The sequence below is a fragment of the Lobosporangium transversale genome, assembly GCF_002105155.1.
Source record: "Lobosporangium transversale strain NRRL 3116 chromosome Unknown BCR41scaffold_25, whole genome shotgun sequence".
Classification (NCBI taxonomy): domain Eukaryota; kingdom Fungi; phylum Mortierellomycota; class Mortierellomycetes; order Mortierellales; family Mortierellaceae; genus Lobosporangium; species Lobosporangium transversale.
In genome coordinates this window covers 35,275-62,887 of record NW_019029003.1, presented here as the reverse complement: position 1 = coordinate 62,887, position 27,613 = coordinate 35,275, and the positions used below count along the sequence as shown (strand labels likewise).

The window sequence follows — 27,613 nt, the reverse complement described above, 5'->3', positions numbered from 1 at the left end:
TATGCCCTTTTTCTTTTTTATATTTCCATTCCAGAGAGTCAATGAGCGCGTGTCAATGCTCTCTCTTTATATCCCTGATATCTACTTTATTTAATTATTTTACTTATTTATTTTAATTATTATTTTAATTAACATGCAATCAGCAGAATGAAATTTACAAATAATTTATTCAATATTCGTATCACAATAATTTCAAATAGAGCTTTGAATTCCATTACTTTTTTTTAATTTTTATTTTTTCACAGCATTTATTAGCATTGTTATTATTTTTTTTCTCTTTTGAGTGTCATGAATAATGATTAATAAATATAATAAATAGAAAAAAATAAAATAAAAAATAAAATAAAGTCATGTATGAAAGAAAGAAAAAAAGAAAAGAAACAGTTGCAGAACAAAAATTTGACATTAATGGGAATTAGGACAGAAACATAAGAAAGGTATAGAAAAAAGACCCAGATATTTTTTTTTTTTTTTTTTTTTTTTCTGCGGGAATATGAATTGGCGAGCTTTTGGTCATGTATATAAGGCTGCAATATTTGATGATACTGCTAGTAGATATTGTTCTCTACTGGGCTTGCACGACCTTCAAATTGTCAGGAAGTGTAGGGATATAGCCCCCCTTGCTATTGAGATCAAGGGTGTTGAGGACGGCATGATAGAGGAACTTGTAGGCCCATAGGTTGCCCTTCATACGACGGATATCTACGCAGTAGATACCTGGCAGGTTCTTGATCCTGCAGACTTCGATCGAGAATCGCACTTCTTCACCCGAGTCGATCGACTCTTCACCATATAAAGGTTCTGGTCCAACATTGGCAGCCATTGTCGTGGCAATGGTTGAGCTACTAGGAAGAGATGCAATTCCGCCCTCTTGTGATGCTGTCGTTGCTGCTGCTATCGTTGTCATTGGTGTAGCTGGTGTAGATGCTTGTTGATGACTGCCGTTGCTGTTACCGTTGACAGCCGTTGCAGTTATGCCCAGTCCAGTAGGCGTACCTGAACTGACCCATACACCATGATCTGAGTCAATCTCCTTGGTTGCTGTAGAACCAGTAACAGGGGGTGAGGATAGGCCCTGTGTAGACCCATTCATCACCTGAGGCAGAGCACGAGGGGATGAAGGCAGGGGTGGAACAGGAGGTGGAGGAGATGAAGGTAAGCTCAAAGATGTAGTGTTACGCCAGAGCAGCGTTCTAATACCTCCCTTCTTCTTGCCGCCGATAACAGATCCACCTGCGCCTCTAGCCGATGTCCATGCCTCACCAGCAGACATATTGCTGGACATGACGCTCACATTGTCGTCTGGAACATGCGTCGTGCCGTAAAGTGAAGATGAATGGTGATGTGTCTTACTATCTGATGTATTATCCGCATTTCTCCTTCTTCGCACGCACTTGATTTTGAAGTCCGAGTCAACTCTAAATTCCATTCCAAGGCGAAGAATGACATTTTTGATTTCAAACATAATCTCAACAGGATGACGCGATGAGAGTGCAGAAATCTCAACGGCTCCAGAGTGCCATTTCAGCTTGGAATCGGTCCAGTTGGAAGGCAATCTATGAAGAAGGGCCTCCAATGCAGGATCTCTTCCACCCTCAACTGCTGTAGAAGCATTGCCAATAACTGCGTTGGTACCAGATTGTGACATACGACCAGATAACAATGTTCCTGACTGAAGCATGCCTGCCATTTCCAACTCCTGAGGCGATACAGATCCAGCACGAGATATGCGATTGGTCTGCGTTGGTATTGATGAAGGTGACGAGCCATTGATATGGGGCAACTGTTGCTCCAGCCCGTCGAACTGAGGTCTATCAGATTTGGCTATAAGTATTATAATAGAGGAACTTGTTAACTCAAGCTAATTCATCTTGATGCAAATTATGCAGCTATAAATTGTGTGAAAAGAAGAAGTGTTATAGTATTTCGCATATCATACCAAATGACTTGCGTCGTAGCCATCCCATAATTCTCTGGGCGGTGTTTGAGCTCGAGGAGGCAGCCATAATGCCGAGCCCCTCCGCTGAAGGCATGGGCGGTCGAGTACCGCCATGGATCTGTTGAAGATGATGCTCATCCGCGCCTCCCACAAGACTGAGCGTCTTGCGTCTTTTACCCTTTTGACTCGCCTTTTCCTGTTGATGATGTTGATAGCGACCAAAGACCTGGTTAATGGAGCCTGGCTTCTTAGAAGACGGAGAAGTGGCAGGAGTGCTCGAATTTGGAGAGTCGCCATTCATGGTTGCCTCTTGAGTAATCTTGGGCGACGACACAGTATTGGTGTTTGATTCTCCATGTTTCTTGGAGAGATTGCCCAAAAAGCCGAAGAGGCGTCCAGGAGACGATGTTCCTTTCCGCTGAACTTTGTCCGGAACAGGAGATACTGGTACAGGTGGTGGTGGCATACTAGATGAATGTGTTACAGGCTTCGACTCTGGTTGACCGGGTACAGGTACAGGTACAGGTGGGATATTTGTAGAGTCAACAGGTGGCTGCAATAAGGAAGATGACTGTTGGTAATGTGATTGATGAAAAGCTTTGGGCGGAGTGAGGAAAGCATTTTCCTGTGATGGTTTCGAACGAGGTTTGGGAGTGGGGAGAGGCTCATGATATTTGGATGAAGCTGATGTAGGATAATTATAACTTTGTGTCATGGGCTCTCCATGGATGGTGGTAGGTCGAATTCTAGAGTGTTGGCCAGTACGACGCGAAAAAGTGGCCGTGGGTGACATGTCAACAGTACTTTCGATGCTAGGCTTCGCCTTCATCTCTGCAACTCTCTCTGGTGTCTTGGGGCGCTCTGCAACCTCAAGTTTCATGGCAATCTCCTCGCGGTTTTGAGCAGCGATGTTATCAGATACAGAAGACTTCGCAATCAGCGACGCAGCTGTTGAAGGCGATGGTATCATCTCACTGCTGGTCTGATGGTCATCATTGCTATGCATAGAAACGGGCGATCCAGTCGATGGTTCAGACGTGATGTTAAGTTGATGATCACTGTCCATCATAGTATTTCTGTCCATTCCATGGTCCTGAGGTAGCTCTGGTGTTGGATCGATATCGATGGGCTCGCTGGGTTGCTGGACATACTCCATTGTCTCGTCCTGCTGAGGCACATCCACCACTGGCTCTTGAACAACTACCTCTCTATCGATATCCATAGCTGTCTCTGAATGAGTAGGGATAGGTTGTCGTGGTGGTTCTTCTTCTGGTTTGAGTAGCGGACGACCTGTCTCCCAAGTCGGCGCATCCGGAACAGACTCGATCCAAATAGTATGACGCCTTGGCATGATTTCGTCTGCAGATGGTCTTGGAGGACCAGCATTGGCTAGCTGCAATTTTGCTGTTGCTGCTGCTTCGACAGCACAAGCCTGTCGTGGTGGGATCCAGACCGTGCCATTGAGCCTGGCAATGGCTTGTGCCTGTTCAGATGTCAGACGAATTAATTAGACGGATGAATACGATCTCTACAAAAATTATCTTTGAAAAAGTCAATTTGCTTTACCTCTAGATCTTCAATACTGTATTGGAACATTTGGGCATATGGGCGTAGCCAACGGTGGCTCATAATCCTCCTCATGTTGCAGCGCTTAGCTGGATCAGGCACTAGCATCATCCTCAACAAATCACGGGCATCTGACGAAATATATTCTGGAAACACAAGCGTTGTGGCCAAGATATAGTTATAAAGCTGATTGATGTTGTCACCATCAGGATTGGAAGGATCGTCATCAAAAGGGAGGTATCCTGCCAGCATCGCATACAAGATGACACCACAGCTCCAAATATCAACACCAGTACCCACATAAAGACCATCACTAATAACGAGCTCAGGCGCCGCATAGCACGGCGATCCACACGATGTTGACATAAGATCTCTAGTTGAGCCGTCAAATTGATTTGCAAATCCAAAGTCTGTGATCATGATATTGCGGTTTCTGTCAAGAAGCAAGTTTTCCTATGACAGCGAGCGTATAAAGTAGGCGGAGACACATCAGCACCTAAAAACTTTATAAAATAAAAAAACAAAGCCTTATATTTCCACGGCACACGAAGTAACAATATTTCATACCAGTTTGAGATCACGATGCACAATTTGCTTAGAATGAAGATAGTGAACGCCGCTCATCAGCTGTGCAAACAATCGACATGCATCTCGTTCCTTTAAATATCGGTGGGCAAGGATATGGTCAAACAACTCTCCACCTAGTTTTGTTATATAGCAATGCGTCGATTATAAATCCTCCATCCATTTTGAAAATCAAGATGAGATCATGAGCTGTATCCACATGCGGCTATGCAACGCTACCTGAAGCATATTCGATGACAATGCCAATGTAGCGCTCAGTCTCGATCACATCAAACAGTGAGATAATGTTAGGATGCCGAATAGTCTAAAAAGAGAGTGATGACGGATAAAGATACCACATAAGAATGAATGCGAGTCTTTGCAAAGAAAAACATTACACACATCATTTTAAAACGTCTAGTGTCACGGCTGTGTTGATGCTTACTCGAAGAACAGAAATCTCTCGTCCAATTTTGTTGATGCGTGGTGTATTATCGACGGACTGTCTCCTGATCAGCTTAATGGCGACCTGAAAGATGTAGAAGAAAAAAAAAAAAAAAAAAAAAAAAAAGAGTGAAAGAGAGAGGCCGTGCGTTTGTTAGTGCACTGTGTCTGTGTCTGACATCCGAGATCGCATTTTCATATTTGAATATTAAAAGAGTAAGGGGGTCTCCTGTGTGCCATCATCTATCTCCCCTCTCTTTCTTAATAGGCTATGAGTTAAGAGTTTTGTCCGTCTACTCGTGGAGCACTAAGGAATATGGCGCTGTGCCAATCCATTGATAGAGCATCCGCCAAAGTAAAAAAAAAAAAAAAAAAAAAAAAAAGCTCCCTCTCTTCTCTTCGCTTTATTCACATACGCGGTTGATAAGTCTTCTCAAAGAGAAGCAGACAGGCTCAGACTTAAAATGAGAGTCATAACAACAATTAAGAAGGTCGCAAGAGAAAAAATAAAAAGAGCGAGCACAACACATTCAAAGCACAACTGATTATGCTGTTACATGCAGATACATCAACACGAAATAACGCGATGCTCAAGGGGGGCTAGACTGCTAGAACATGAAAAAGAGAAATGACGACCCGGCTGCCACAGACAACAACAGCATCAACAACAGGCCAATCAGGCGGCACAAACAATACCAACAGGAACGAGCCAAAGATGTAGGAGTGTTCATTTTCTCCTGAGATACTGCAAGATTATACTTCTCTCACAAACATTCAACAGGAGATTACAATAAGCGAAAATGCTTATGAGGCGCAACACAACATTTCCAAAACAAAAACACGCCATGCCCATGCATACATACACATACACAAATAAACGACTCCCAAACAAAGGATTCGCATGAATATGCGCACCTCCTGCCTGCGTTCTGTCTTGTTTACTCAACAGGGCAAAAAGGATAGACAGCAGAATGTGGAGCAGAGCTGTTGCAGTTATTGGACGAGCCAACTGGGCTACCTCAAGGGGGTCAACATTCAAGAGAACCAAGGAAAAGGGTCTGCATATACATATTTACGACTCCATGCGCCTACACAGGGATTAGAGAAAAACAAAAACGAAGAGCCAGCCTATTCACTCACCCCTTCTTTTCTTTCTTTTCCCTTCTGATCATTCAAATGGTATCCTCATTTGTTGTTCATTTGACTTCAAGGTGCTTTTTTTTTTTTAAAAAAAAAAAAAAAAAAAAAAAAAAAAAAAAAAGAATAAAGAATGCAATACAAACGCCTCCTTTTTCATAATCGATGCATTCTGCAGTTGAAGATAGAATATAGTAACAGTAGGATCTGGAGGAACAACGTGCTCCTCAAGCATGTCCAGCAACTGAGCATTGGCATAAACAAATAAACAAAAAAGCAAGCATGAGGACAGTCTGGATTTTCATTTGCAAACAGTGAGTGCTCCTGTGACCTGATGCTTCCAATCCTCCAAATGAAAAGACGCTCCATGGGAGTGCACAGAAATGATAAAAAAATAAAAAATAAAAAATAAACGCGTCCCACGCCTGGAAGGTATCGCGCCTGCAGTATGGCTCCCGCTTGTCTTATCGGATTTTTTTTTTTTTCTCTAGATCCCCGCTCCCGTCTCCACTTCCTTTATTCTCATACCCCTTCCCTATTCCTAGCTTCATTTCACCCCTTTCGTCAACATCTTTACATGCTTAACAAGAGTGTAGCCTTAGAAGATCATCCACATATCGGCAACTTTTTTTTTTTTTTTTTTTTTTTTTTTTTTTTTGCTTGTCCCTGTTATCGAGCTGATCGATCGAGTTTCACTGACTCGCTGGAAGGGAGAGTAGCGAGGGAGTGGAGAGGAATGGTTTATTTGAATGAAAAGAATGTGCTTACCTCTTCTCCTGAATCAGCATGCATGCCTAGTTTGACCTTTGCGAATTCACCTTCTCCTAGAGTTTGAAGGAGAAGGTAAGGCCCAAACATATTGCCTCGCCGTGTTGTCGGTGGCATATTGTTGTGTCAGGTTTTTTTTGTTTTATTTTGTTTTGTGTTTGCACGAGAGTGCGGGAGTTGTGTCGTGAGTTAGTGTCGTATAGAGTTTGGGTGAGATGGGTAGACAGAGGGTTGAAGGTACGGAAGGGAGGGGGAAGGGAAGGGAAGGAAGGGAAGAAGGAGAGGAGGAAGAGAGAGTGATTGGGTCAAGATAGGACAACGTTTTCCTTCTGCCAACGAAATGAAATGATAAAAAAAAAAAAAAAAGATAAGGGAGATCAAAGAAGTTGGAGAAAAAAAAAAAAAAAAAAAAAAAAAAATGGCGGGATAATATTAATGACAATCAGTCAATTGGTTGTGTGTGCGTGCGTATAGAGTGCAGGCTTAGGGAAACATGATAAAAAGAGGAAAAGAGAAAGTGGCCAGAGGGAACGTGTGAGGTAGGGGTGGCCAAGCAAGTGGTAGGAAAGAATGGTAGAAATGTGTTTAATGAAGAAGGTTTTTTTTATTTTTATTTTTTAGAAACGGTATGTGAATCGACAAAAGGGGTGACACATGGAGAAAGATAAATGAGGAAATAAAAAAACAAAAAAAGAAAAGAATGAGGATAAGGATGAGAATGAGAAGAGGAAGAAAAGAGGAATTGGAGCACAAGTCAAGCGGGATGTCTGTCCATTTGCTCATTCATCATCATCCTCTTTCATCTTGGACCATGTTCAATACTTTCGCATATTTGAATAACAAACATTTATATCTTAATGAACACACTAGCCTTGAATGTATTGAACCATGTCTAGTCAATACTCAATAATCTAAGCTTGTCTTTTTCCTGTCCCTTTTTTCCCGAGCCACTTTTTTTTTTTTGCAGACCTAATGGCTCTGAACAGAATTGAATAAAATAAATAAAAGGGCTCTCGCCGTAGTTCTATTTTGGATCCATTCTGTTGTAAAAAAAAAAAAAAAAAAAAAAAAAGAGGCCGAGTTTGCAAAGTATATACATGACATGTCCACACAAAAGCAAAAAAAAGAGACTTTCTTTTTTTTTTTCACATTCATACACTCTTTGTAAAGTAATAGCATAGCAAAGTGTATTAGATGGCATAGCATAGCATAGCATAGCATAACATTGCATTATATTGAAATCAAATAGAGCCAATTCGAGTGAATGAATAAATGGGACTCGGAAGAAAGAGTTTCTGGGCAGAACTGTGGGCCATGATGATCATGATCTCGGTCCACGATCAACGATCAACACTTTTTAGTTCCTGCAGTGTTTTGATCCCGGATGGAATGGGCTCGTGATGGTCTAATAATCGATTTAACATTCCCCCTCTTTTTTTTTTTTGTATCGACCACCGGAGCAATTATGATAATGATGATAATTATAGGATCAACTAGGGCCAAGCAAGAGGAGCCAAAATTAAAAAAAAAAAAAAAAAAAAAGGAGGACGGAGCAGAATGATGGAGCAAAATGGAGCAGGAGGATGGATGGAGCAGGGGCCGGAAACAATAAAGCACACGATGTCATGAATGGAAAATGACATCCCAACACACTTTGCTCTCTCTCTTTCTTTCCTCTCTCTCAATCTGCATCATTTTTATACTTGCTCACTATCCATCCCTTGTTTGCTCCAGTGACTGAGTGGGCATGCTTATGGCAGCTCCTGCAAGGATAGACTTCTTCACCTATGAACACTATTATATATTTGTACAGACTTTGCTCTTCTTTCACGACTGCGTCTATCATTGCAGCAACTGCATGTCATCTCCTTTTTTTAATCTATCCATCTTTGTAGCCCACCTCCCCTCCACTTCTTTCTTCCTCCTCCACAAACGTCACATTTCAATATGTTGTGAATGAATGTTACATTTCTATATCCGTAGGATAAATAACTGTCGTTCCTTCTTTGAAGAAAGTCTCTATCCACACAGAGAACCAAGGCTATCTTAGATTTAGATCCTACTCTTTTTTTTTTTTTTTTTTTTTTTTACCTCATTCCAGATATTACAAGGTTCGGGAAGTCCCAGCTTCATAGAGTTGTAATAAGACCTGTGTGTTCCTGAATCAATTTGACTTTGCCTTCATATAAAAAAACTTACTTTTCTCATCCTTTATACAGTACATGTACTTGGCCCTTTTGGCACAGCGTGGGCTCATCATACAAAAGTGTGAATAAAAAAGATCGAGTTGGAAAGACCAGCAGATACATGATTCGAACTTCAGGAGTCCTGGTGCAGCACAAGATTCTCTATGAACCATTGCCAGTAATAGAGCCTTTTAATTTCTAGCCTTGTCTCACAACAAAACGAAATGTATGTTGCTCCGCTTCCTTTGCAAAGCTTTGCAACGCTTCTCAATACGAATGCGATTGACAGAACCAGGTTTTTATCAATCTCGAAGATGATCCTAACAAGTTTGGGACTGCCTTCAAGATTTATATCCAACTTATTCCATCCTACCCTCATTCAGTCAGCAACAATAGATCCTGTCATCCATGGGTAGAATACACACAACAAGAGCAAGAGAAAAGGCGTCAGCTCAAAAGCTGGATGCTGTAAACAGATGTAGCAGAGGACATGAAAGTGCACAATGCATCCACTATAATCTTATTCACTCTAAGGTATTAAGCAAGACTTTCATGTTATGCTATTGAAAGTCCTGAGTCTTCCTTAGAAATGAAAGCCTGCAGTGTTTTTCTGTTTTGGTCATGAGAGACCAACAGATAATCACAAAGGAAGTTTGGAAGAAAAGACTTTATCAGAACAAGCTTTCTAAGCCAAGATTAACGCTCGCAAGAGTAGCAATAGCAAGCATCCAATGCCACTTTCCCGACATGGGCCAATTTTCTTGTACCGAAATATTGTGTACTCTCAACTGAAGACGAATCATGATAATGCTGTTGAAGACAAGGAACAAGGGCTTTTCTCTTTTCCTTATTAAAGACTTCAATAATCATGATCTTAACAACAATAATAATACTGGATTTTCGTATAAAATCCTCGCCGAGAACTACGGTGAGCTTGATGAACCTGCATCCTACCGCTGTAATAGCTACATTCCTATCCTTTTCAACTTGAACACACATGAGTTCAATTTAAGAAAACAGAAGCGGGGAGATAAGATCAAGTTCATGAAGTTCCCCCACATCCCATTAGATATCCGCATCAGTTAACCTACACATCCCGGAAGACCCAAAAAAAACGGGAAAACTCATTAAAGATGACTCAAAACCGAGATGTCGGTGTTAAAGAGTTTCTGCTACAATAAAAGAGGCCAGCCTCGCACAAGCTCAATGGAAAGATGGGGCTCTGGTGGTTTTTACGCAAATATTCTGAAATCGGAATATTTAGGCGAGATTTACAACAACCGGAAGACGACACAAAGGGAAGCATCCTCAAAGCAAAAATCGGTCTCTTTACTGCTCCTTGTTCATCGCTACAATACACTGCGTTTCTATACAAAATACAAGTAAGGTCGGAAATGGATGGGTTCCGTGCTAGATGCATTCTAACGTTGATTTTTTTTTTTTTTTTTTTTTTTTAAAAAAAAAAAAAAAAAAAGACCAGTACCGAAGTGATTGTTTGAAACTCGATATCTCGAATGTACTTTGAAATTGACACACAAGGAACCTACAGCTTGGGACAGGTTGAGTGCCAGAGGATCGGAAGCTCTCGGATTCTCAAAGAGTAAGGACACGTAACATCGTATCGATGGATAACGAGCATCCAACATCTTAATCGTTTGTATTTTGGCCTGGTTAATTGTAGCTATCATGAGTCCATCAGTCAAGACAAAAAATATCGTTGAAGGGTGTTCCAACTCCAAATGCGAAGCTTCCGGATACACACGAGCACTCAACAATAATGGCGACCATAAGGAAGTTGTATCTGTTGACCGTCACTCTTTGATCGTCATGTTTCTCGAGGAAAATATCTGATCTAAAAACATTCATTGTATTGAAAAACATCATCGCCCTCTTCACCGATGGTGGTGTCATGGAGAACCTTTGGATGACAATTTTATAACGTGTGTAGCTTGGAGTGGCTTGTGAGTTGACAATCCACCCCTTTTTTGTAGTTTCCAGCGTTCAAGTCATTGCTCTTGTAATGCTTAGGCATTTGTAATGACAATGAACAATCGGCCATTGACAATTACCAATTGCCGATTGACGTTCATTACTTGAGACAGAAGCATTGTAGTTTCGAAATCAAGGACTTACTTTTAAGCCAAGATGACTACTATTTCAGTATGCATGTGTGTGAATAAGTGGGGTAGAATGGAGTGGAGTGAAGTGGAGTTTAGTGTGTGTTTTGAGTGTGTCATTGTTCTCCTCCTTTCCCTTCCCCCCTTTTTTCTTTTTTTTTTTTTTTTTTTTCTCATAGTGTGCGCTGGACTGCACCTCTTCCCAGCAAAGGTCCTTTTTGTTTTTTTTTTTTTTTTTTTTCTTTTTTTTTTCTTTGTCTGCTCTTCCCTCTTTCAACTCTTCTCCTCTCTATTCTCTATTCTCTATTCTTTTGTTTTCTTTTCTTAATCCAAGAGCACTAACGACACCACCTCTCTTCTTCGATACTCATCCTTACTCCACACTCGTCGCTGCTCCTGCTCCTGTTGTTCTGCTCTGCTCTATTCTCGTGCTTCAATCTTTATTCCTACCCCTGCTGCATTCTGCCTATCGTTCTCTTGTTGCACTTTTACCTCTTTTTGTATTGTTTCCTCTACCTCCATCTTTTATATACATTTTTTTCCTCTTTTTACCTTGTACAGCACTCCCTCATTCAATGGCAAAGAGAAAGACCGCTGTAAGGAAGACAAGGCACTCTGCCGGAGGTGACAGTCATCCCTATCGTGGAGGGAACAGTAGCAAGCATGCTTCTGCTTCCCCTTCCCTCGCCTCGTCACCGTCTCCACAACCACAAGATCTTGTTCAACGGCGACGCAAGGGCACGCCCTTTCGTTCTCCTTCTCATGGAGACACCTCCAAAGGCATCGTCTTTGCTTTTCGCATCAAGAAGGACGCCGATCTCTCCATGGCCGTTGACATTCTGAGTTATGACCAAGTTCCAGAAGAGGGTTCGGCCACAAAAACAGCCGCCAGTAACAGCAACGACAACGACGCAGAGGCAGTAACATCAATGGCAATGGTAGCAGTATCTTCGGAATCATGTGGACTCCATGAGAACCACACCAACAATGTCAGGACAGAATCCACTATGACCTCAACTCATCTCAGAGTAGCAGGAGAGCAATGGTCAAGCGATCCAACATCGTACCCCAGCAATAATGTCATGGACCTGACTCGCAATATGTTGATTCTTCACTCTCGAAAACCTCATGACTTTACCTCCTCACCCTTGGCTTCCTCGCCATCCTCACCTTTATTTCATCCATACCGCCGTTCCTCCACGGCGTCTAGGTCGTCGTCCTCATCGCAGCCATCGACTCCACCATTAAGCGATTCAGGGTCTTCATCGTCTGCTTCAAGCTCCCCAAGCTCTCCCAGCTTATGTAGTGAACCTCTCAATAGCAGCATCGGTAGTGAAAAGGACCTTTGCGTGCTCGATGCATTTCCTCCATCACCCTTTGATGCCATGAGGTCACAGCCGGCTCGCATGCTCAGCGTCCGAGGTCTTGGGGCAGGAACGAGGAGGATGCAGGTGTATTTAGTATAATGGGAGGCTGGCTGGGTTGTAATTTTTTTTAGTTTTTTTTTTTAACTCTTGGTTGCATTGTCAGGTTATCATGGTTTCCTTTTTGTTATTGTTTGTTTTTGGTTTTGATTTTTTGGTTGAATAAAGATTGCTTGTTTGCTCATGGCATAACAGGCCGATAGTAGGATACAAATTGACTATGTGGAGCTGGTACACAAAGAGTCAAACGCCGTATATACGCACAGAGAATTTTTTCAGAAACAACTTCGTTTGCAACCATGTACGTATTTGTTTGGGCTTCTAAAGATGCAGAATCTCACGCTTGCTTGAATGGAGAGCTTTTTTCGAAAGAATGGCAGCAATCATTTTGTCATTTCGCTCACATTACATTTTAATATTGCACTGCTATGAGCATGTGGGCATATTTATATTCAATCAAAGTATAAAGCATTGTTGAGCTAAAAAAAAAACATAAAAAAAAAAAAAAGGTGATCTTACACCAATTCTCCTTTTCCTTTTTCCTAATCTTTCTCCTTTCCAAACACATCAATGATCTTGCCATGCATGATCGCACTAATTCTTTCATAATGCCTCCATTATAACCCAGTCCTTCCTGTGCAATCGTTGCAAATTTAGAGGACAGGGTTCGTTCTTCCATTGTTCTCACTTCAATAAGCTCGCCCCTCTGGATTACTATAGGACCATTTTTCTGGACCTACAAATGGTTGGAAACCATTCGAATCCAGCCTGATGTGTCCGCATCAATATAACTTTCCAGCTTGTGCTTCCTTACTTCTTCAGTCAGATCATCAGACTTACGCAGACAATGTTTCAAGGTTTCAAGTCCGGTGTGACTGGCTCATGTGCGGCTATAACCATTGGACTTACAGCTTAAAGACATAATATGTTTGCAAGACCTAATGTATATGGAACACATCAAACATATTACCTAAAAAAGTTCACTGATACAAGTACGAAGCATTGGAATGGTATGATTGGAATTATGTAGGGTAGACTTATCAGTTGTATTGAGCAAGAGTATGAAGAAAAGAGAGGAATGCTGATAATTGTTGCCCATCCAGAACCATGTCAGTTACTCATGATTAAATTGGCGAGTTATTGACTTCACGTCGAAGTTAAGGGTAGTATGTTTAGTCTGTTTAATGCTGTGTAACAACTCCCTTAAACTCTAAAAATAGGCTATCACACGGGATATTTGTTTTGTTCAAATAAAGTACCCATCAACACACACATCTGGCCAAAAGTAATCATTGTTGCTAGCAGAAGACCGTTCTTTTCGGTTAGTCCTTCTCAATTACAAGAACTTTGCTAAGTAAACCATTTATACTTGAAGGGGCTTAATCAAAAAGAGCGACAAGGTCGACACTCTGGTTGCTAGACGGACGCTTTACATTTGGCCCTACCATAGCCGCCACTAAATATTTTGATCTTAGAAGCGCCTCTGGATGCATCCCTCAGCCCTAGTACGTGATAAGCATTGGCATATTCCTCTCTAGAACCCACCTATGTCTTTATACACTATTTGGTCTTCTTTCCAACAATATCGAAAAAGTGATGGGATTTGAAGATAGAAAGAAAAAAGTATCAAAAGTAGGGAGTGATGGTGTATAGGACTTCCAAGGAATAAATTGCAAGCTATTGATACCTATCGCAATTTTAAATTACAGACTAATAATTGGATCTTGGTTTCTACGTGTAAGTTACCCATCTATTCTACTCAGTAATACGGTATTTCATTAGAGTACCAAAACTTCTACAGATCTGTGGGGGCAACAGACCACCCAAGTTTTTGTGGGAGCGTAGAGCGAAAACGGTCAAGAACGCGTGACATAGAGGCTAATAATCTTCAGTGTCATGCTCTAGATGTGCCTCCGCAGGCCTATATAAATATGGGTAATGGGGATGATTTTGATACCTGACGTAAAAAGCTTGACGAGCACGGTCATGTTGCAGAGGTCATGTCCACTTACCAATGACCACCATCCCAAAGACACGCGCCAACTCGAAGAAAATTTTCCGAGATCCAACTGAACAACAAGCCCTTAGGCAGCCTTCTTGACCCCGATGGTAGAGAGGTAGCGCTGGCGACCGGATGGTGTGGCACGAACAAGAAAACCTTGATGCTGGCTACGAAGGTCAGGATCCATCTTTCCATGTTCTCTCATCGCTTGCGGGAGGAAAGGCGATGTCCCTTTTTTTTTTTGTAAAAAAAAAAACCCCCCATCGAACTCTCAGCTCAATAACTTAGTCACAGTTTTATCCTGCCACTTACGTCGCAACCATTTGTGTTGCTCTCTTAAATTTTGGTATTGACTACTCCTTATTATGGGCAAAATGACATTACCCCGCCGCTTGCACAGCGCACGTTCGCTGGTATTGTATGGAGAGCAGCATTCTAAACGCGACGTGCGGTTTTTTCCACGTCAGTTATATCGTCAATTACCTAATACTTTACGCTGCTGAACTTTTTGCCACCCCTTTGCTTTCTTCCTTTTTCCAGGCGCTATGGTTGCCTGGACGGATGGTGATATTGAGCTAGGCTATTAGAGATTGAGTACACGAAACGTATCTGCAATAGGAAGCGAAAGGTTATTTTAATTGGGATGTCCAGGCACATAAATAAAGAAGGGGCTCGCGTAAGGCTTCTCTGATCCGCTCTCATCCATTACTAAATATAAATCATATGGGACATCAACTTACAGCGACCAGGGAAGCTAGAGTCCATACATAAAGTTACTGCAGTCCTTGGCGCTCATTAGGTTTGCCCTTGATCCAATATACACCGTCCCGCTTCATTAAAGAGATCTTTCTCAGCTGTCCATAAGAAATCACCAAAGATGTGGTGGTGTCTGTTGGCGATAAGAGTGAAAGTTTTCATAGTTTATTAACGTTTTTTTTTTTTTTTTTGTTGATAATATTGTTGTCACTCTATCGATTTTTCTCATGCGAGCATGCCTTTGGTTGGTTTCTGTGTATCCACTCATATCTGTTTTCGCTAATGAATGTTCCTGGTTTCAAGGCACTGGGAGTTGATGAGATGTGGGCGTTGCTTCACAAGGATATCACACACTGTATGCAATAAAGGGGCGAAGCGGAAGGATATCCGAGGTCATGTAGAATTTATCATATTCCAAGGAGGCTCGTAAATATAGCGGAAGAAAAAGAGAAACACAGTTATAGTGGAGTGTTGCCACCATTTTAGATAATGCAATTTATTTTTTACCCGTGTAGGAAGCTAATAACTACTGTGGCTGCTAAATCAAGAGGTTGTCGAAAAGACTCGATATGCGTATATCACGTGATTATTATTTTAGACCCAAAAAAAAAAAAAAAAAAAAAAAAAAAACTTCCATTGGAATGTGCAATAATAAATATCCATGCTCTCAACCATTCCTCTTCCCCATTCACAACACATAGAACTGTCAGCCCTATCATGAGCAATTCGGTTAATCTTGTTTTCCCCACCCCTAATCTTGAAGAAGATTTGTAAAATGAAATGCCATTTGCGCCCCCATGTAGCTGTATTGCTTCGAATATTAAAAAAAAGCATAGCCTCCGCACCTTTTTTTTTTATCTTTTTCTCATGCCCCAACATTGCCGCACATAGAAGCATAAATTTACCTTTATCATGCATAGTCAAACCATTCATTGGTGATGCATTATTTCCTGTTTCCTCAGTTGATTAAAGCCATTATCTAACCACACACAATAAACGTTTAACAAAGAGAGCTTTGTCACACTTGGTCAAAAAAAGTCCTCGGATCCAATGCAAAGTCTATTCAGTCTTGACTTAAAGTGACATGTGAATAAAAAAAATATCAAAAAGAAAAGGAGAGAGGGAGGGAAAGACTAAGGCATTAAAAAAAAAAGATCTAGGAGAACCATGCTTAGCATAACATGTATGCAAGACAAAAAGTCAGGGCTAGACAAGGGTGAGACAAAGGGAAAGAAATAGGGAACGATGGTCAATGTTACCAAATCGCTTTCACATTGAGGAACAGACCTTTCTTTTGCCTGTGCTCATTGGATTGTGCACAATTAGACCTTCGTTCTGCGCATGTAGGAAATGGCCATGCACGCCACGTAAATATATCGATCGCTGTTCTTGTTGAAATGATATAAATACCCCTCACTTTATTTTGATCTTGCGATAGATAATTTTATTCTCCCCTCTCCCCAAATCATTACCCATATATCTATGACTTCTGGAGAAACTTCCACTGTTGCTAATGGCCAAGAGCCTTCCACCTCAACTATCACAGGCCATGCGCACCTACAAGGACACGGACACCAACACACAAAAGTCCATGGTGTCCTCCCCATCGATCAATATCTTGCTCAATATCCACTTCTGAGCAAGGTATTGAAACAGGACCAAAGGAGGAAGGCTGCTCCAGAGAAGCTATCGATTACCACTCGTCATCTGGATGAATTCACTGCTCCTCACGGTCCAGAGCGATCACAAGCTCGAACACAATCAATTCCTCTACCCACGCAAGCCGAGGGTCCTACTAAGCCTGGTGGAGGCATTTTGCCTATTCCCCATTCTATGCGCACTTCAATGTTCCAAAAGAAGAAAACAACACGTGATCAACCACTGAAGAAACCATTGTCGATCCGACCAACAGAGTTTATCAATTACATGATGGATGGGACAGCACAGTATGTACACTATCTGTTACACCCAAGTCAGATTCCGGGACGAGATCTGATCAGTAGGGTCTACGCGATGGGATTCCTGCCCGTTGCGCTTCTTGGCTTATTCATCGTCCAGATGGGTATTGGATTGTTGGTCATTCTTGTCAATCATACACGAATTGGGGCATTTTACTATAAAAAACTTTTTGATGATCAGATCGCACTTTTCGACGAAACAGGCAAGGAAAGAAGGAAAACGGAAATGTTGGGAGTTTTTTTTTTTTTTACTTAGGCTCCGATTATAATCATATGCTAATTTTCGCATCTGTTACTCAATTACTCAACCAGATTTTGTTGATCCAGACGGAAATGACGAAGCAGTGCGACAGTTGGCTGAGCAGACACCGAGGGACAAACCTTATTTTAGCTACCATATAGCCAACTTGCTATTGATCATGTCTAGCATGGTCTACCAACGGGACGATAAGCTCGTGGCTCAAGCATCAAAAATCCTGCTCAATGTTCGAAACCAGGAGGAACGTGATAGGGCTGCAGAGTTACTGTTGGAGAGTGAACGGGTCATCGATGAGAACTCGACCTGCGAATTCGGAATGCGCTTCTCAGGCATCAGTGAGCTCAAGACCTTGGGAGGACCATTCGCAGGTCTTTTCTATAACGATGAATCCATCGTCTTGGTCTTCAAAGGCACTTCTATTTTGGCCTTCAGTAAGTATAAAGGAGTCAAGTCTTTTTTCCTTTTTTAAAAATACTGTTTAAATAATTTATAATCATTGACTTTTTTTTTTTTTTTTTTTAAAGACGAATATCTCTTGGATATGACGCTCCAGCGTGTTGACGCGAGCGAATATTTATATGGCGAGGTCCACAAGGGCTTTTATGAGTCTCTTTTCCCTGATCCTGCCCCTTTGAACTGGTATGAGAGGATGACGCTCGATAAAACCCATCCATTCAATACGATAATGGAGACTATATTTGAAACTGCCAAAGTAGGCAAGGCGAAGACTGGCAAGCCCGTCAACCTTTGGTTCGCGGGCCATTCACTAGGCGGATCCCTTGCGTCGATAGTGATGGGCCGTCTTCAAATGATCGTTCGTGATACTGATCCTCTGATTCAAGAGGAAAAAGAAGAAAGTACGACCACGGCTTCCCATCCTCATCCAAGTGGAACTAGGACGGTTTTGCAAGAGATGTTGGCCAGATTTAGTAGCGATCCAGATCTGTTAGTCCTGCGTGATTGTTATAGTGTGGCGGCACCGAATATTGGGGATTCAACATTTGCTGAAGAATTTGGACGTAACGAGCTTCGTTATTGTCAAGGAAGTCCCTATAAGCCGGCATACTGGCGTATTGTCGCAGATAAAGATATTGGTAAGCCATAAGATGAAAAAATACATGTGTATACACTGTTCTCAGAAGCTGCAGGGACGACTCAAAAGTATTAACTCTTATATGTCAATAGTGCCATGGTGTCCCCCGAGTCTCAACTTGGACCCAAATGAACCCTGTCGCAAATTAAAACCATCCCATAAGCGCTCGAAGGGAAAAGAGGGTACATGGCTTGAAGCTGAAAAAGAGGAGGATCGTCAGGCGAAGGCCGAAAATAGGACAGAGCCCAAACATATGCATTCTTTGTTGGATTACCAAAATATAGGACAGCATATCGTTATTTGTCATGCAACTCACAAACCTCCCACAATCAAGCCTTCATTGTATGATCCTGATTTTACTGATGGAGTCTTGAGATCAAGAGAAGAGGTGCAGAAGCTCCTTGGAAGGCTGGCTCAGATTGCAAATGCATGGAAGGTACAGGCTCTTTCACAAGTGGAGGCGGAGGATGGTGGTAGTAGCAGTTCTGACGACAGTAGCAGTTCGATTCAGGGCGATGATAGCTCCTCTGGTGCTATCGCCACGCCCCCTACATCCTCCTCTACTTCTTTCTCTTCTACTACATTGGTAGGATCCGATGACTATGGAAAGTTGAAACTATCACGCGCTCAACAACTTGAAGAAGACATCGCTAGAGCTCAAGAGCTATATGCCATCGATGAAGTGAGCCGCCTTCGTCAACCGGGTTATTTGGAAAGCATCCTTCTAAAAATCCCAAGTTTGCTTTCCCATGCACCCGCTGCTTATCAACGTAACCTTGTCCAGGCTCGGTTCTACTTCAAGAGCTTCCCAGGAGCTGCATTTGAGGAGCGAATGGAAAAATGGTTTGAAGGAGACAAGTTTGAAATCCAGGCAGACTTGGATGTGAGTACGGATGTAGATGTAGATGTTCGGGCTGGTGTGAAGCTAAGCAATGAGGAGTGAAAACCTGTTGAGAAAGTGAAAAAAAAAAAAAAAAAAAAAATAAGGATATCACATATATTTGCCATACCGATAACAAAAAATATTTGGAAATAAAGATGAATACGTTTTTAAGGCACACGTTCTTTTCTTTGATTTCTTTTTTTATTGAATGTGTCAATGATGTTCGTAATAATACAATGATGACATGATATACTTGTACAATTGTCATGAGAAAAAAAAGTCGTTAAAAGTCATTAAAAAAAGGTCATTAAAAGGAGTCATTAAAAAGGTCATTACTTTTTTTTTTTTTTTTTTTTTTTTTTTCACTTCTTCATCAAGAAGCTAAATATCGAAAAAGCAGAGCATAACTTCCGCTCCTTTTTGATTTTCTCAGGCTTGATTTCATCAACTTTGTCATTTTCAAAGCTCTTCTTCGTCTTGTTCTTCCTCTTGTTCTGCAAAGCTTTGATGAACGTGGTCGAGCCGTTGTGATTCTTCGTCTGGCTAAGGTCAATATCCTCAACCACTGGATCCTTCAAGCCATAGCCTAATCTATAGCGGCTTACATCTGTCTCAGTACTGCTCCTGTCGTTCGACTCGTATGAGGATCGAGTCATAGGATGATCGTAATGATCAACTCCTTTCATATATAACGCTGACGGCAAGGTAGTGGCGACAACAGTGGGAGCGACTCCATGACCTCTCGTGGTATCATCCGAGCATCGGCGCTTCTCCAGTTCAAGACATCCTCCAAAAGTCAATGGAGAATAAGGAGACTTAATACTGGTCGAACGTGAGAGTGACGATGAGCTTTGGGGTGAGTTCAATGTAGAAAGCGAAGGTAACGAATTAGAGGCCAGTGATGAAGGTGTAGCAACGGAAATAGAAACAGGTGGGACGGGAGGCATGTCCTTGAATCGTGCTGGAGCTACACCTCGAGAACGGACAGGGGCTGAAGATAAGAATGCAGCGCGTTCAGCAGTGGAGGGCCGACGCTCTCGTGTTGATGGAATCTGTGCAAGTAAAAGAGGCTTGTCACAGCTTGGAGAAGTAGAGGGTGATGGTGGTGATGGTGACGACCTAGGAGAAGCATTATTGCCGCTGCGCGTCATCGATCGATGATCTAAACTTCCAGAAAAGCTGACAGAGCTGCTCACGCTGCTGCACCGACTTAATGAACGTGGTGAGGAAGTGGATGAGGACGAGTAAACGGACGAGCTTGATGTAGAAGGCGAACGTTTGAGATAAACTGGACCCGGTGCGGGGATTGGAGAAAGGGCCGAGGCAGGGCTGGTGGGCCTGGACGATAACGATGGACGTGGGGAAAGAGAAGATGAAGGAGCTTGTGTTACAGTGGAAATGGAGAGGGAGGGTGCAGACAAAGGAATCCAGATGGGATCTGTAGAGCCAGAACCAGAGTTGGGGCTACATAGCGTTTTAGAGCTGCTCTGATAGGTGGGAATGGATGGAATCACATCAACAGGCACAGGTGCCGATCGCTGTTCCTTTTCCTGTGGTGATGATGGCGATGGCAATGAGGTTGTCGCTGTGATGGTGGGAGTAGTGGAGGTGGCAGTGTTAGCTTTAGCCTCTGCTAATTTTATAGCTGCAACTCCCGCTTTAATGGATTCCATGGACGCTGGGCTATGCATGACAGCCAGCGACGTTGAGACAATTTTCGGTGATGAATCTTTAGAAAAAGTAGTCCTGACTGGAGTGAGTGAAGCGGAAGAAGAAGAAGCGGAAGGAGGGAATCGAGGGGATGTTGGCGATGGGAAAGAGTCGCTAAAAATGGAAGGTGAAGTTGGGGAAGGGGGCAAGGCATTGAATAATGGTGGTTGCTGATCGGACTCCTGATATCCAAAGGTATATCGAACACATTGCCTTCCCTCTTCAGGAGATTGAAGAAGTTGTAGTTGCTTCTGTGAAGGTTGTCGTGGGGAAAGCATAACGGAAGATGTGGTGGACATTTTTTTTCTTTGCTTGTGAATCGTAATTGTCGTTAAGTGAAAGGGAGAGTGTGAAGAAGAAAAAATTTACAAATGCAAGGGCGGGAATGAAATATGTTACGTGAGAAATGCGCGTTAGGAATGTCAACAGCAAAAGGACATTAAAACTGTGAATGTACTCAAGTCAAAGGCATAAAAGTTTTGAAAAAGGAAAAAAAAAAAACAAAACAAAAATAAAAAAAAAAAAAAAAAAAAAAAAAAAAGTAAAAAAAATGGAGGGAAGAGCATCTCTTTTTATTTGAAATGTGGGTCAGGGGAAGTTCCAAATGATTGGGCAACGTTTATTAAGTCAACTGCAACTGACTTTGCTAATGTTAATTAATTTTGTTATTTATTTATATGTTTGTAAATTATATGACTGACCCCTCTTTTTTAGAGTGATGATCAAAGAGATTCAGGCGCACGGTAGAATACCAGAAGCAGACCATGAATAGAGAGCAAGAGCAAAGACATAGGCCATGAACAGGTACAGGGAAAAGAACAAGGACAGGAGTTGGAGTTGGAGCGGAAGGAGAGGAGAGGAGAGGAGAAAAAGGGTGGGGGCTCTTTTCCTATAGTCCGTTCTCTATCCTCTAGTATGGATAGTATCCAAGTCAACTATTCAACCATTCATTTATTCACCCTTACTGCAACAATATGTACATTGTCTATTGCGTTTCCTTCTCATACTAACCTGAGCAACCGTCCGTCGTGGTATTTCTAACCTTTGGCTGTAGTCAATCAGCCCGATCAAGGCAGGCTTGCTTTGACTCCTTCTTTTCTTTATTCCTTGTCCTTTATCCTTGTCTGTACCATGCACAAATCCTACATCTTTTTTAGGCAGTAATTAGTTCTGAGCAAACACGAGCCACATCAATAGAATTAAAAAAAAAAAAAAAAAAAAAAAAAATTCTACAATTGCCCCTTTCAACAGTTTTTTTTTTTTTTTGTCTGTTGGCATGGCCTGTTCTTGGCTCAAAAGTCGGTCTCGGCCCATTTTTCCTCGGGATCTAAAATAGACCGCCAAAAAATACAACAGCGTACACCGTTTATTCATAGCAATTTTTGGCTTACTAAATATGCCAAAAGCTACTCTATACTTCTTACTTTCTTTCTAGCCTTGCATCGATCAATCGATCTTCATTTGACCTTTTTTTTTTTTTTTTTTTTTGCTTCTCTTCACCCACATCTCACTCACACTTCATGTTTGCATTGATTTTATGAAAAAAAAAGATGCATGTGCATATTTGTTTTGCACAGGTGTTGTCCGTGCTGTGACCAAACAAAAGAAGAAAAAAAAAATTGTTTCAGGGACAGGGGAATTGGGAGCAGATTGTCAAGCGACGATTTTTAGTCGTCAACCTGGGGATCAGAAAAAAAAAAAAAAAAAAAAAAAAAAAAAAGATGAACAGTAATCTAAGTAAGCTATCCTCTACAAATCAAATTAAATAGATTTATTTTATTTTTAAATTGCAATGAATCCAATGAATAAAGAACTCAACGACTAGCAAACTTCAATAAACACCACGAGACATTTATAATTTATGAGGAATAAAATATAGAAAGACGGCGCGGAATGGACAGAAAAGGGGAAGGGGGCACCGAAAGGAAATGTTGGAAATATAGGAAATGATTAACATGGACTGATTACGCGGGACACCATTCAATACTCTATTCAAAAATAGCAATATAAAGAAAAAAGAAAAATGCGCTAGGAGACTTTTGAATTATAACATCAGCAAGCATAAAATAGTTCTTTGGAAATCGGAATAAAAAAAAAAAAAAAAAAAAAAAAAAAAACTGCTTTTCAGTTCTCATTTCATTCTAATATATACCAAGTAACAATAAAAGCACAATTACGGAGAAATATGGACTTTATTTTTATTACCTTCGTTCATTTGTGGGAGTGAGAATGAACAGAGAAAAAAAAAAAAAAAGCCAGCCCTCTCTTCCTATTTTCTTGAATATATTTCAACTGAACATGAAAGGCTTTATGAATGAGAACAAAAGATGAGAGGACTAACACCTTCAAACATAGATGGCTATGGCTCTCAGTCAATATCGATGCTGCGTTTTTCTATTACATTTCCAAAGAGTTGGGCTTAGCTAAAGGTGTAAGATAATCATCGATCACTCATTAAATCTTTTATTATTTATTATTTATTATTTCTATTTTTTTTTTTTTTTTTTCATCTGACCGCTACAATTCGTGTAGGCCGCGGAGAGAATGAAGGAAAAATGTAAAAGTGTGAAAGTGAATAATTGTTCTTCGTTCTTTTTCCCAGAAATCATTCCTTGCCTCATGAATATAGTTCAAAGACTCTAATTATTAAAGTAAAAAAGAACAATGACAAAACATACTTTGCCAGAGCTCAGCCTTTTTCACATTCAAAAAATAAACTCCAAACGAATAAGGCCCTGGCCTCCCCCCCCCCCCCTGACTTGCGTGTGTAAGCATAAGCAAGAAAAGAAATTGTGCCTTAAATGGACTAGTCACTTTCTCTAATGTATCTTTAACGGATGTTTTTTACTCCATGAAATATCAATCATCCGAGAGTGAACATGACATGCCAAGTCTGTTATTTGTAGCAACCGCCTTGTGTGTTGTGATCGAGGAAAAATGCGAATATTCAGCCGTGCATCCGCCACGGCTCTCATGTTTTGTTTGTTCATAACAGTCAAAGGATTGTATCGGTGGTTACAACTGAGAATAATGGTTATTTTTATCTCTTGAGAATGTGGCGGCAGATCGTTTCTTTGTTCCTCCGCGGGAGAGAATTTACAATGATGTGTCCGTGTGCATATGATGCTGCATGTAAGCAATGGAGATTAGAAATTGATGGTTGAATGGACCAGTTTGGTCCATCGTTGGCTCAATTGTGGGCCATTGAATGGACGTGCCTGCTGGTTTAATCATCAAACAACCACTGTTTGTATGACAAATCATGTTAACGGTCAACGGTCAACCTTGCCTCAAAGCTACATTACATTGCATGTTGCACAGTGCTACACATTACACACACACACACATATATATATATATATACATACAAAAGTTGCCACTAATGCATCATTTATTACTTTATATTTTCAATAATAATCTGACGGTCTCAAGCACCCTACAAATTGTACAAAGGTAAATATCAACTGACTTTTCAACCCCAACTAAACCGGATCAAGTTTATCACTATCACTACAATAACAGCAATAGCAACAACAACATTAATAGATACATCTAGCATACGCGCCCAATTGTGAAACTACACTTTGATTCAATGTTTCTTTGCAGGAACCGTCTTCTTCCCCAATTAGGATCAGAAGCGCCCAATTTAATTAAGCCCAGTACAGTGGCATTCATGCTCGATGACCGAATCTGCGTCATCTAGCTTTCAAGCCAAAAAGGAAAAAAATAAAAATAAAAAGTTGACCACAACAGCTCAAAATTGATGCTGCGCAAACTTGCCTTCTGATCCGTAACTTAATACGTTCTTTAATACTTCTAGTACTCAACCTGTGCTTCATTATCACTACCTGTCCAGCTATCGTGCTTGATCGATTGATCATGGCTTTCTTTTTTTTTTTTTTTTTTTTTTTTTTTTTTGGGGGGGGGAGGGGAACAGGGTATTGAGTTCTTCCGTTGTAGCCCCTCGATGACATGCGCACAACTGTTTGTCTCCAGTCACTTTAATTACAGATTACAGAGCAAAAGCGGCCAAATGTCACGTGGATATTTTTTCTTGATCCTCGCCTCGTGTTCAAAAAGGCTGTGGATTAAAGGACGAAATTTGTTACAAACTCATAGCCTAGAGATATGAATCATTTCTATACTTCTGATCCAAAGGAAATGTCTGATTCTGAATACGCTCTCAAAGGCATTACGGGATACCTGTATCCTGAAAAGTTCGCGGATACCATTACTATAAACCACGACGACCTCTTATATCATGAGTCTTCTTCCGCTCCTTCATCAAACGAATATGATTACAAGGGCATTGCTGGCTATATCTATCGGAATCCGCTTAGAGAAGCAACTCCTTTGCTTCGTTGGTGGCCAAATGAAAATGTTGTTCACTTTTATTGCACTGATCCAAGGGATGAAATTGCTCCAATAAGTGGATACGTATTTGAAGGAATCGCTGGTTATTTACTCTTTAATCCAGTTGAGGTGACAATACAATTATTTCCTAAAACTAATATCATATTAACACCAAGATTGCATTCTCTAATTAATGCTTTTTTTTTTTTTTTTTTTTTTTTTTTTTTTAAGTAAAGAGTCGATTTGGTTACATTTAAGACAAGGAGGATGAGAAAGAGAGAGTGATTGACAATACAAATAAATTCAGCCAGCTAAAGGTCGAATTGCTAGGTGGATAATTATCAAGCATCTAAAAGAAGTAATGGCAATGTAAAGCAAAGTTGGATGTTTTTATTCTACATGCTACTGGCGGTTTAATAACCTCGCGCCTAGTCTTCCACTGCATACTTGAAGATGGGAAGGAACCCGGGCACCATAATGCAAGAAAGCACTGGCAGATCTATATATTCTTCATAGTGCGGTCAAATCATGTCAATGAATAAGCAAACTTTCTCTGATTGCTCATTCACTTGATCTTGCTCTTTGCGCATTTGACATGCTAACTGATACTGGACATCTAATTTCTTTGGTTCTTTCTTCATAATCTTGAAAGATTGACTAGTTCCTTTTGAGGAGTCAGCACAAAATACTTCAATCAGAACATAACCTCATGGAAAGAACTTTCCTTATTTCAAATCCAAGGATAGAAGACTAGAGGGGAGCCTTCAGTGGCAATCTGGAAAATAAGATGCGTGCGCTTGAGCGTAGGTTGTTTTTATTATTATTGCTCGTTGGTTAGGTAGGAGTTGTACACCATTAGATCGAGTCGGCGGATTTAATTCGCACTTGGAAGTGCTTTCCGGATCATTTGATCCGGCGATAGACCGAGCCCGTCCATCCATCATATTCTTCTCAAAACAAGCTTACTCTGGTAGGTTGTAGGTAAATTCTTCATCTTTTTTTTTTTTTTTTTTTTTTTTTTTTGAATTGCTTTAATTACACTAGTGAATATGAATATAATGCAGAGAGCAAGGTGCCCTTGAAATAAATAAAATAAGAGATGAGGAACGTGTATTGGCAAATTGTAGAAGAAAGCCTGATATTTATATGGGTCCTCTCCTCGAACCTCCTCGTCGGTTGGAGAGAGGGAAAAGAAAAAAAGAAAAAAAAAAAAAAAAAAAGAAAAAAAAAGAGAAAGAAAGAAAATGACGTTATTGATTTATACCCCAGTGCTGTAGGGTTGGCGCTGATGGTATTGTGGTTGCTGTTGAATTTTCTGTTGTTGCTGCTGCTGTTGCTGGTATAGTTCTTCTTGCTTGAGTTGCTGCCTATGGTGCTGGGCCTGATATGAGGTGGCTGAATGGTTGTCAGTGCTTCCATTGTTACCATTGGTGTTGTTATTGTTGTCACCGTTTTGTTGGCCCCTGCTCTGGTCTTCATTAGCACGTTCCTTTTCCTGCATAGCGGCAATTTCAGCTGCTGTAAGGAACCGTCCTCCAGGACCACGTGGGCGTCTCATGGCATGGTTATGACGGGACAAATGGAGGAACTTTTTGTTATAAAAAATAAAAAAAAATCAGGTTAAGGTAATTGAAATTTCATTTTTGCAAAAAATGTTCAGTAGGGAACCACCATTAATCTCTGTGGAGATATTTTAATACCTTGCGGCCACGCTGTTGCAATCGGTTCTCGGCCTCGAGACTAGCTCGAGCGGCTCTTCGTTTCAGGATACGATGATACTAAAAAAAAAAAGAAGAAAGTATTAGTATATTTTCCAAGTATATATCGCCATGATATCGAAAAAGTAAAATATTAAGAGAAAAAAAAAAAGAAAAAGAGGAAACAAAAGGAACAGGGCAATGAGAGAAGAGATAGAAGAAAAGAAGAGGAGGATATTGAGTATATTTGTCCCTATGCCTATTCTTTTTGCCACTCGTGTCCACATTCTACCATGACCCTATCCTTTTTGTCTGCTCTAATGAAAGTGAAGGAAAACCAACGATGATAGGCTGGACCATGCAAGCCAATCATTTCGCTGTAGTTTTCGGTCGCGTCCTTTGAGGACAAAGCAGGACCAAACAAAAAAAAAAAAAAAAAAAAAAAAAAAAAAAATGCTAGGAAAAAAAAAACCAGAAAGCGCGAGAAAAAAGAACACCCTCATATAATACTTGGAAACAACATAGTCAAAAAGGAAGGTATCTGAGAATGTTTTTCCGCCAGACCGGCCAGGAAGAGCCTTTGTTCGCTGGAAACAATGTGCGTTTCAATCAAAATGAATGGAGACATGGAATGCAACGAAATCACCGTTGTAATAAAAAAAAAGACTTTTACCTGCTTTGCATTGACATAGAGTGGTTCCTCTGGCTCTTCGACTCGAGGAGGAGCTACTTGACTGAGAACATATCCTGGAGGCAT

General features: G+C 41.0%; 7 protein-coding genes across 7 annotated transcripts; 2 read left to right on the top strand and 5 right to left on the bottom strand.

The window, feature by feature from the left end:
- Nucleotides 1-472: 472 nt before the first annotated feature.
- On the bottom strand, nucleotides 473-6,776 carry BCR41DRAFT_356096 (hypothetical protein). Its single transcript, XM_022024589.1, has 7 exons — nucleotides 6,419-6,776; nucleotides 4,515-4,598; nucleotides 4,310-4,394; nucleotides 4,073-4,206; nucleotides 3,506-3,958; nucleotides 1,940-3,422; nucleotides 473-1,824 (listed from the first exon to the last, which is right to left on the bottom strand). The coding sequence occupies exons 1-7, from the start codon at nucleotides 6,533-6,535 to the stop codon at nucleotides 566-568; spliced, it is 3,615 nt and encodes a 1,204-aa protein (XP_021880075.1). The 5' UTR covers nucleotides 6,536-6,776; the 3' UTR covers nucleotides 473-565.
- Nucleotides 6,777-8,084: 1,308 nt separating this feature from the next.
- BCR41DRAFT_356095 (hypothetical protein) lies at nucleotides 8,085-8,343 on the bottom strand. The gene has a single exon (XM_022024588.1). It carries the CDS (start codon nucleotides 8,262-8,264, stop codon nucleotides 8,100-8,102), a length of 165 nt encoding a protein of 54 aa, XP_021880074.1. The 5' UTR covers nucleotides 8,265-8,343; the 3' UTR covers nucleotides 8,085-8,099.
- A 2,638-nt stretch (nucleotides 8,344-10,981) lies between these two features.
- BCR41DRAFT_356093 (hypothetical protein) lies at nucleotides 10,982-12,351 on the top strand (the record flags this gene model as incomplete). The annotated part of the gene is made up of 1 exon (XM_022024587.1): nucleotides 10,982-12,351. A coding segment is annotated over exon 1 (886 nt), but the record flags the coding sequence as incomplete, so codon positions are not given.
- A 1,672-nt stretch (nucleotides 12,352-14,023) lies between these two features.
- Nucleotides 14,024-14,342, bottom strand: BCR41DRAFT_397469 (hypothetical protein; the record flags this gene model as incomplete). Its single annotated transcript, XM_022028892.1, has 2 exons — nucleotides 14,024-14,066; nucleotides 14,158-14,342. 2 exons carry the CDS (start codon nucleotides 14,340-14,342, stop codon nucleotides 14,024-14,026), a joined length of 228 nt encoding a protein of 75 aa, XP_021880072.1.
- Nucleotides 14,343-16,284: 1,942 nt separating this feature from the next.
- Nucleotides 16,285-18,871, top strand: BCR41DRAFT_99942 (hypothetical protein). The gene is made up of 5 exons (XM_022031118.1): nucleotides 16,285-17,064; nucleotides 17,189-17,551; nucleotides 17,645-18,214; nucleotides 18,306-18,649; nucleotides 18,715-18,871. Exons 1-5 carry the CDS (start codon nucleotides 16,386-16,388, stop codon nucleotides 18,730-18,732), a joined length of 1,974 nt encoding a protein of 657 aa, XP_021880071.1. The 5' UTR covers nucleotides 16,285-16,385; the 3' UTR covers nucleotides 18,733-18,871.
- A 567-nt stretch (nucleotides 18,872-19,438) lies between these two features.
- On the bottom strand, nucleotides 19,439-21,306 carry BCR41DRAFT_356091 (hypothetical protein). The gene has a single exon (XM_022024586.1). It carries the CDS (start codon nucleotides 21,103-21,105, stop codon nucleotides 19,459-19,461), a length of 1,647 nt encoding a protein of 548 aa, XP_021880070.1. The 5' UTR covers nucleotides 21,106-21,306; the 3' UTR covers nucleotides 19,439-19,458.
- Nucleotides 21,307-26,417: 5,111 nt separating this feature from the next.
- On the bottom strand, nucleotides 26,418-27,613 carry BCR41DRAFT_307789 (CCAAT-binding transcription factor (CBF-B/NF-YA) subunit B-domain-containing protein; the record flags this gene model as incomplete). The annotated part of the gene is made up of 3 exons (XM_022020878.1): nucleotides 26,418-26,747; nucleotides 26,860-26,937; nucleotides 27,530-27,613. 3 exons carry the CDS (start codon nucleotides 27,611-27,613, stop codon nucleotides 26,418-26,420), a joined length of 492 nt encoding a protein of 163 aa, XP_021880069.1.

Bases quoted from the DNA above. Each gene is read 5' to 3' on its own strand.
- BCR41DRAFT_356091 (XM_022024586.1), bottom strand. From the start codon at position 21,105: ATGTCCACCACATCTTCCGTTATGCTTTCCCCACGACAACCTTCACAG.
- BCR41DRAFT_99942 (XM_022031118.1), top strand. From the start codon at position 16,386: ATGACTTCTGGAGAAACTTCCACTGTTGCTAATGGCCAAGAGCCTTCC. The intron at 17,065-17,188 runs GCAAGGAAAGAA...TTGTTGATCCAG, and splicing joins CGCACTTTTCGACGAAACAG to ACGGAAATGACGAAGCAGTG. The intron at 18,215-18,305 runs GTAAGCCATAAG...ATATGTCAATAG, and splicing joins TGTCGCAGATAAAGATATTG to TGCCATGGTGTCCCCCGAGT.
- BCR41DRAFT_356095 (XM_022024588.1), bottom strand. From the start codon at position 8,264: ATGATAGACGCAGTCGTGAAAGAAGAGCAAAGTCTGTACAAATATATA.
- BCR41DRAFT_356096 (XM_022024589.1), bottom strand. From the start codon at position 6,535: ATGCCACCGACAACACGGCGAGGCAATATGTTTGGGCCTTACCTTCTC. The intron at 4,599-6,418 runs GTAAGCACATTC...TACATCTTTCAG, and splicing joins ATGCTGATTCAGGAGAAGAG to GTCGCCATTAAGCTGATCAG. The intron at 3,959-4,072 runs GTATGAAATATT...TCGCTGTCATAG, and splicing joins TGCATCGTGATCTCAAACTG to GAAAACTTGCTTCTTGACAG.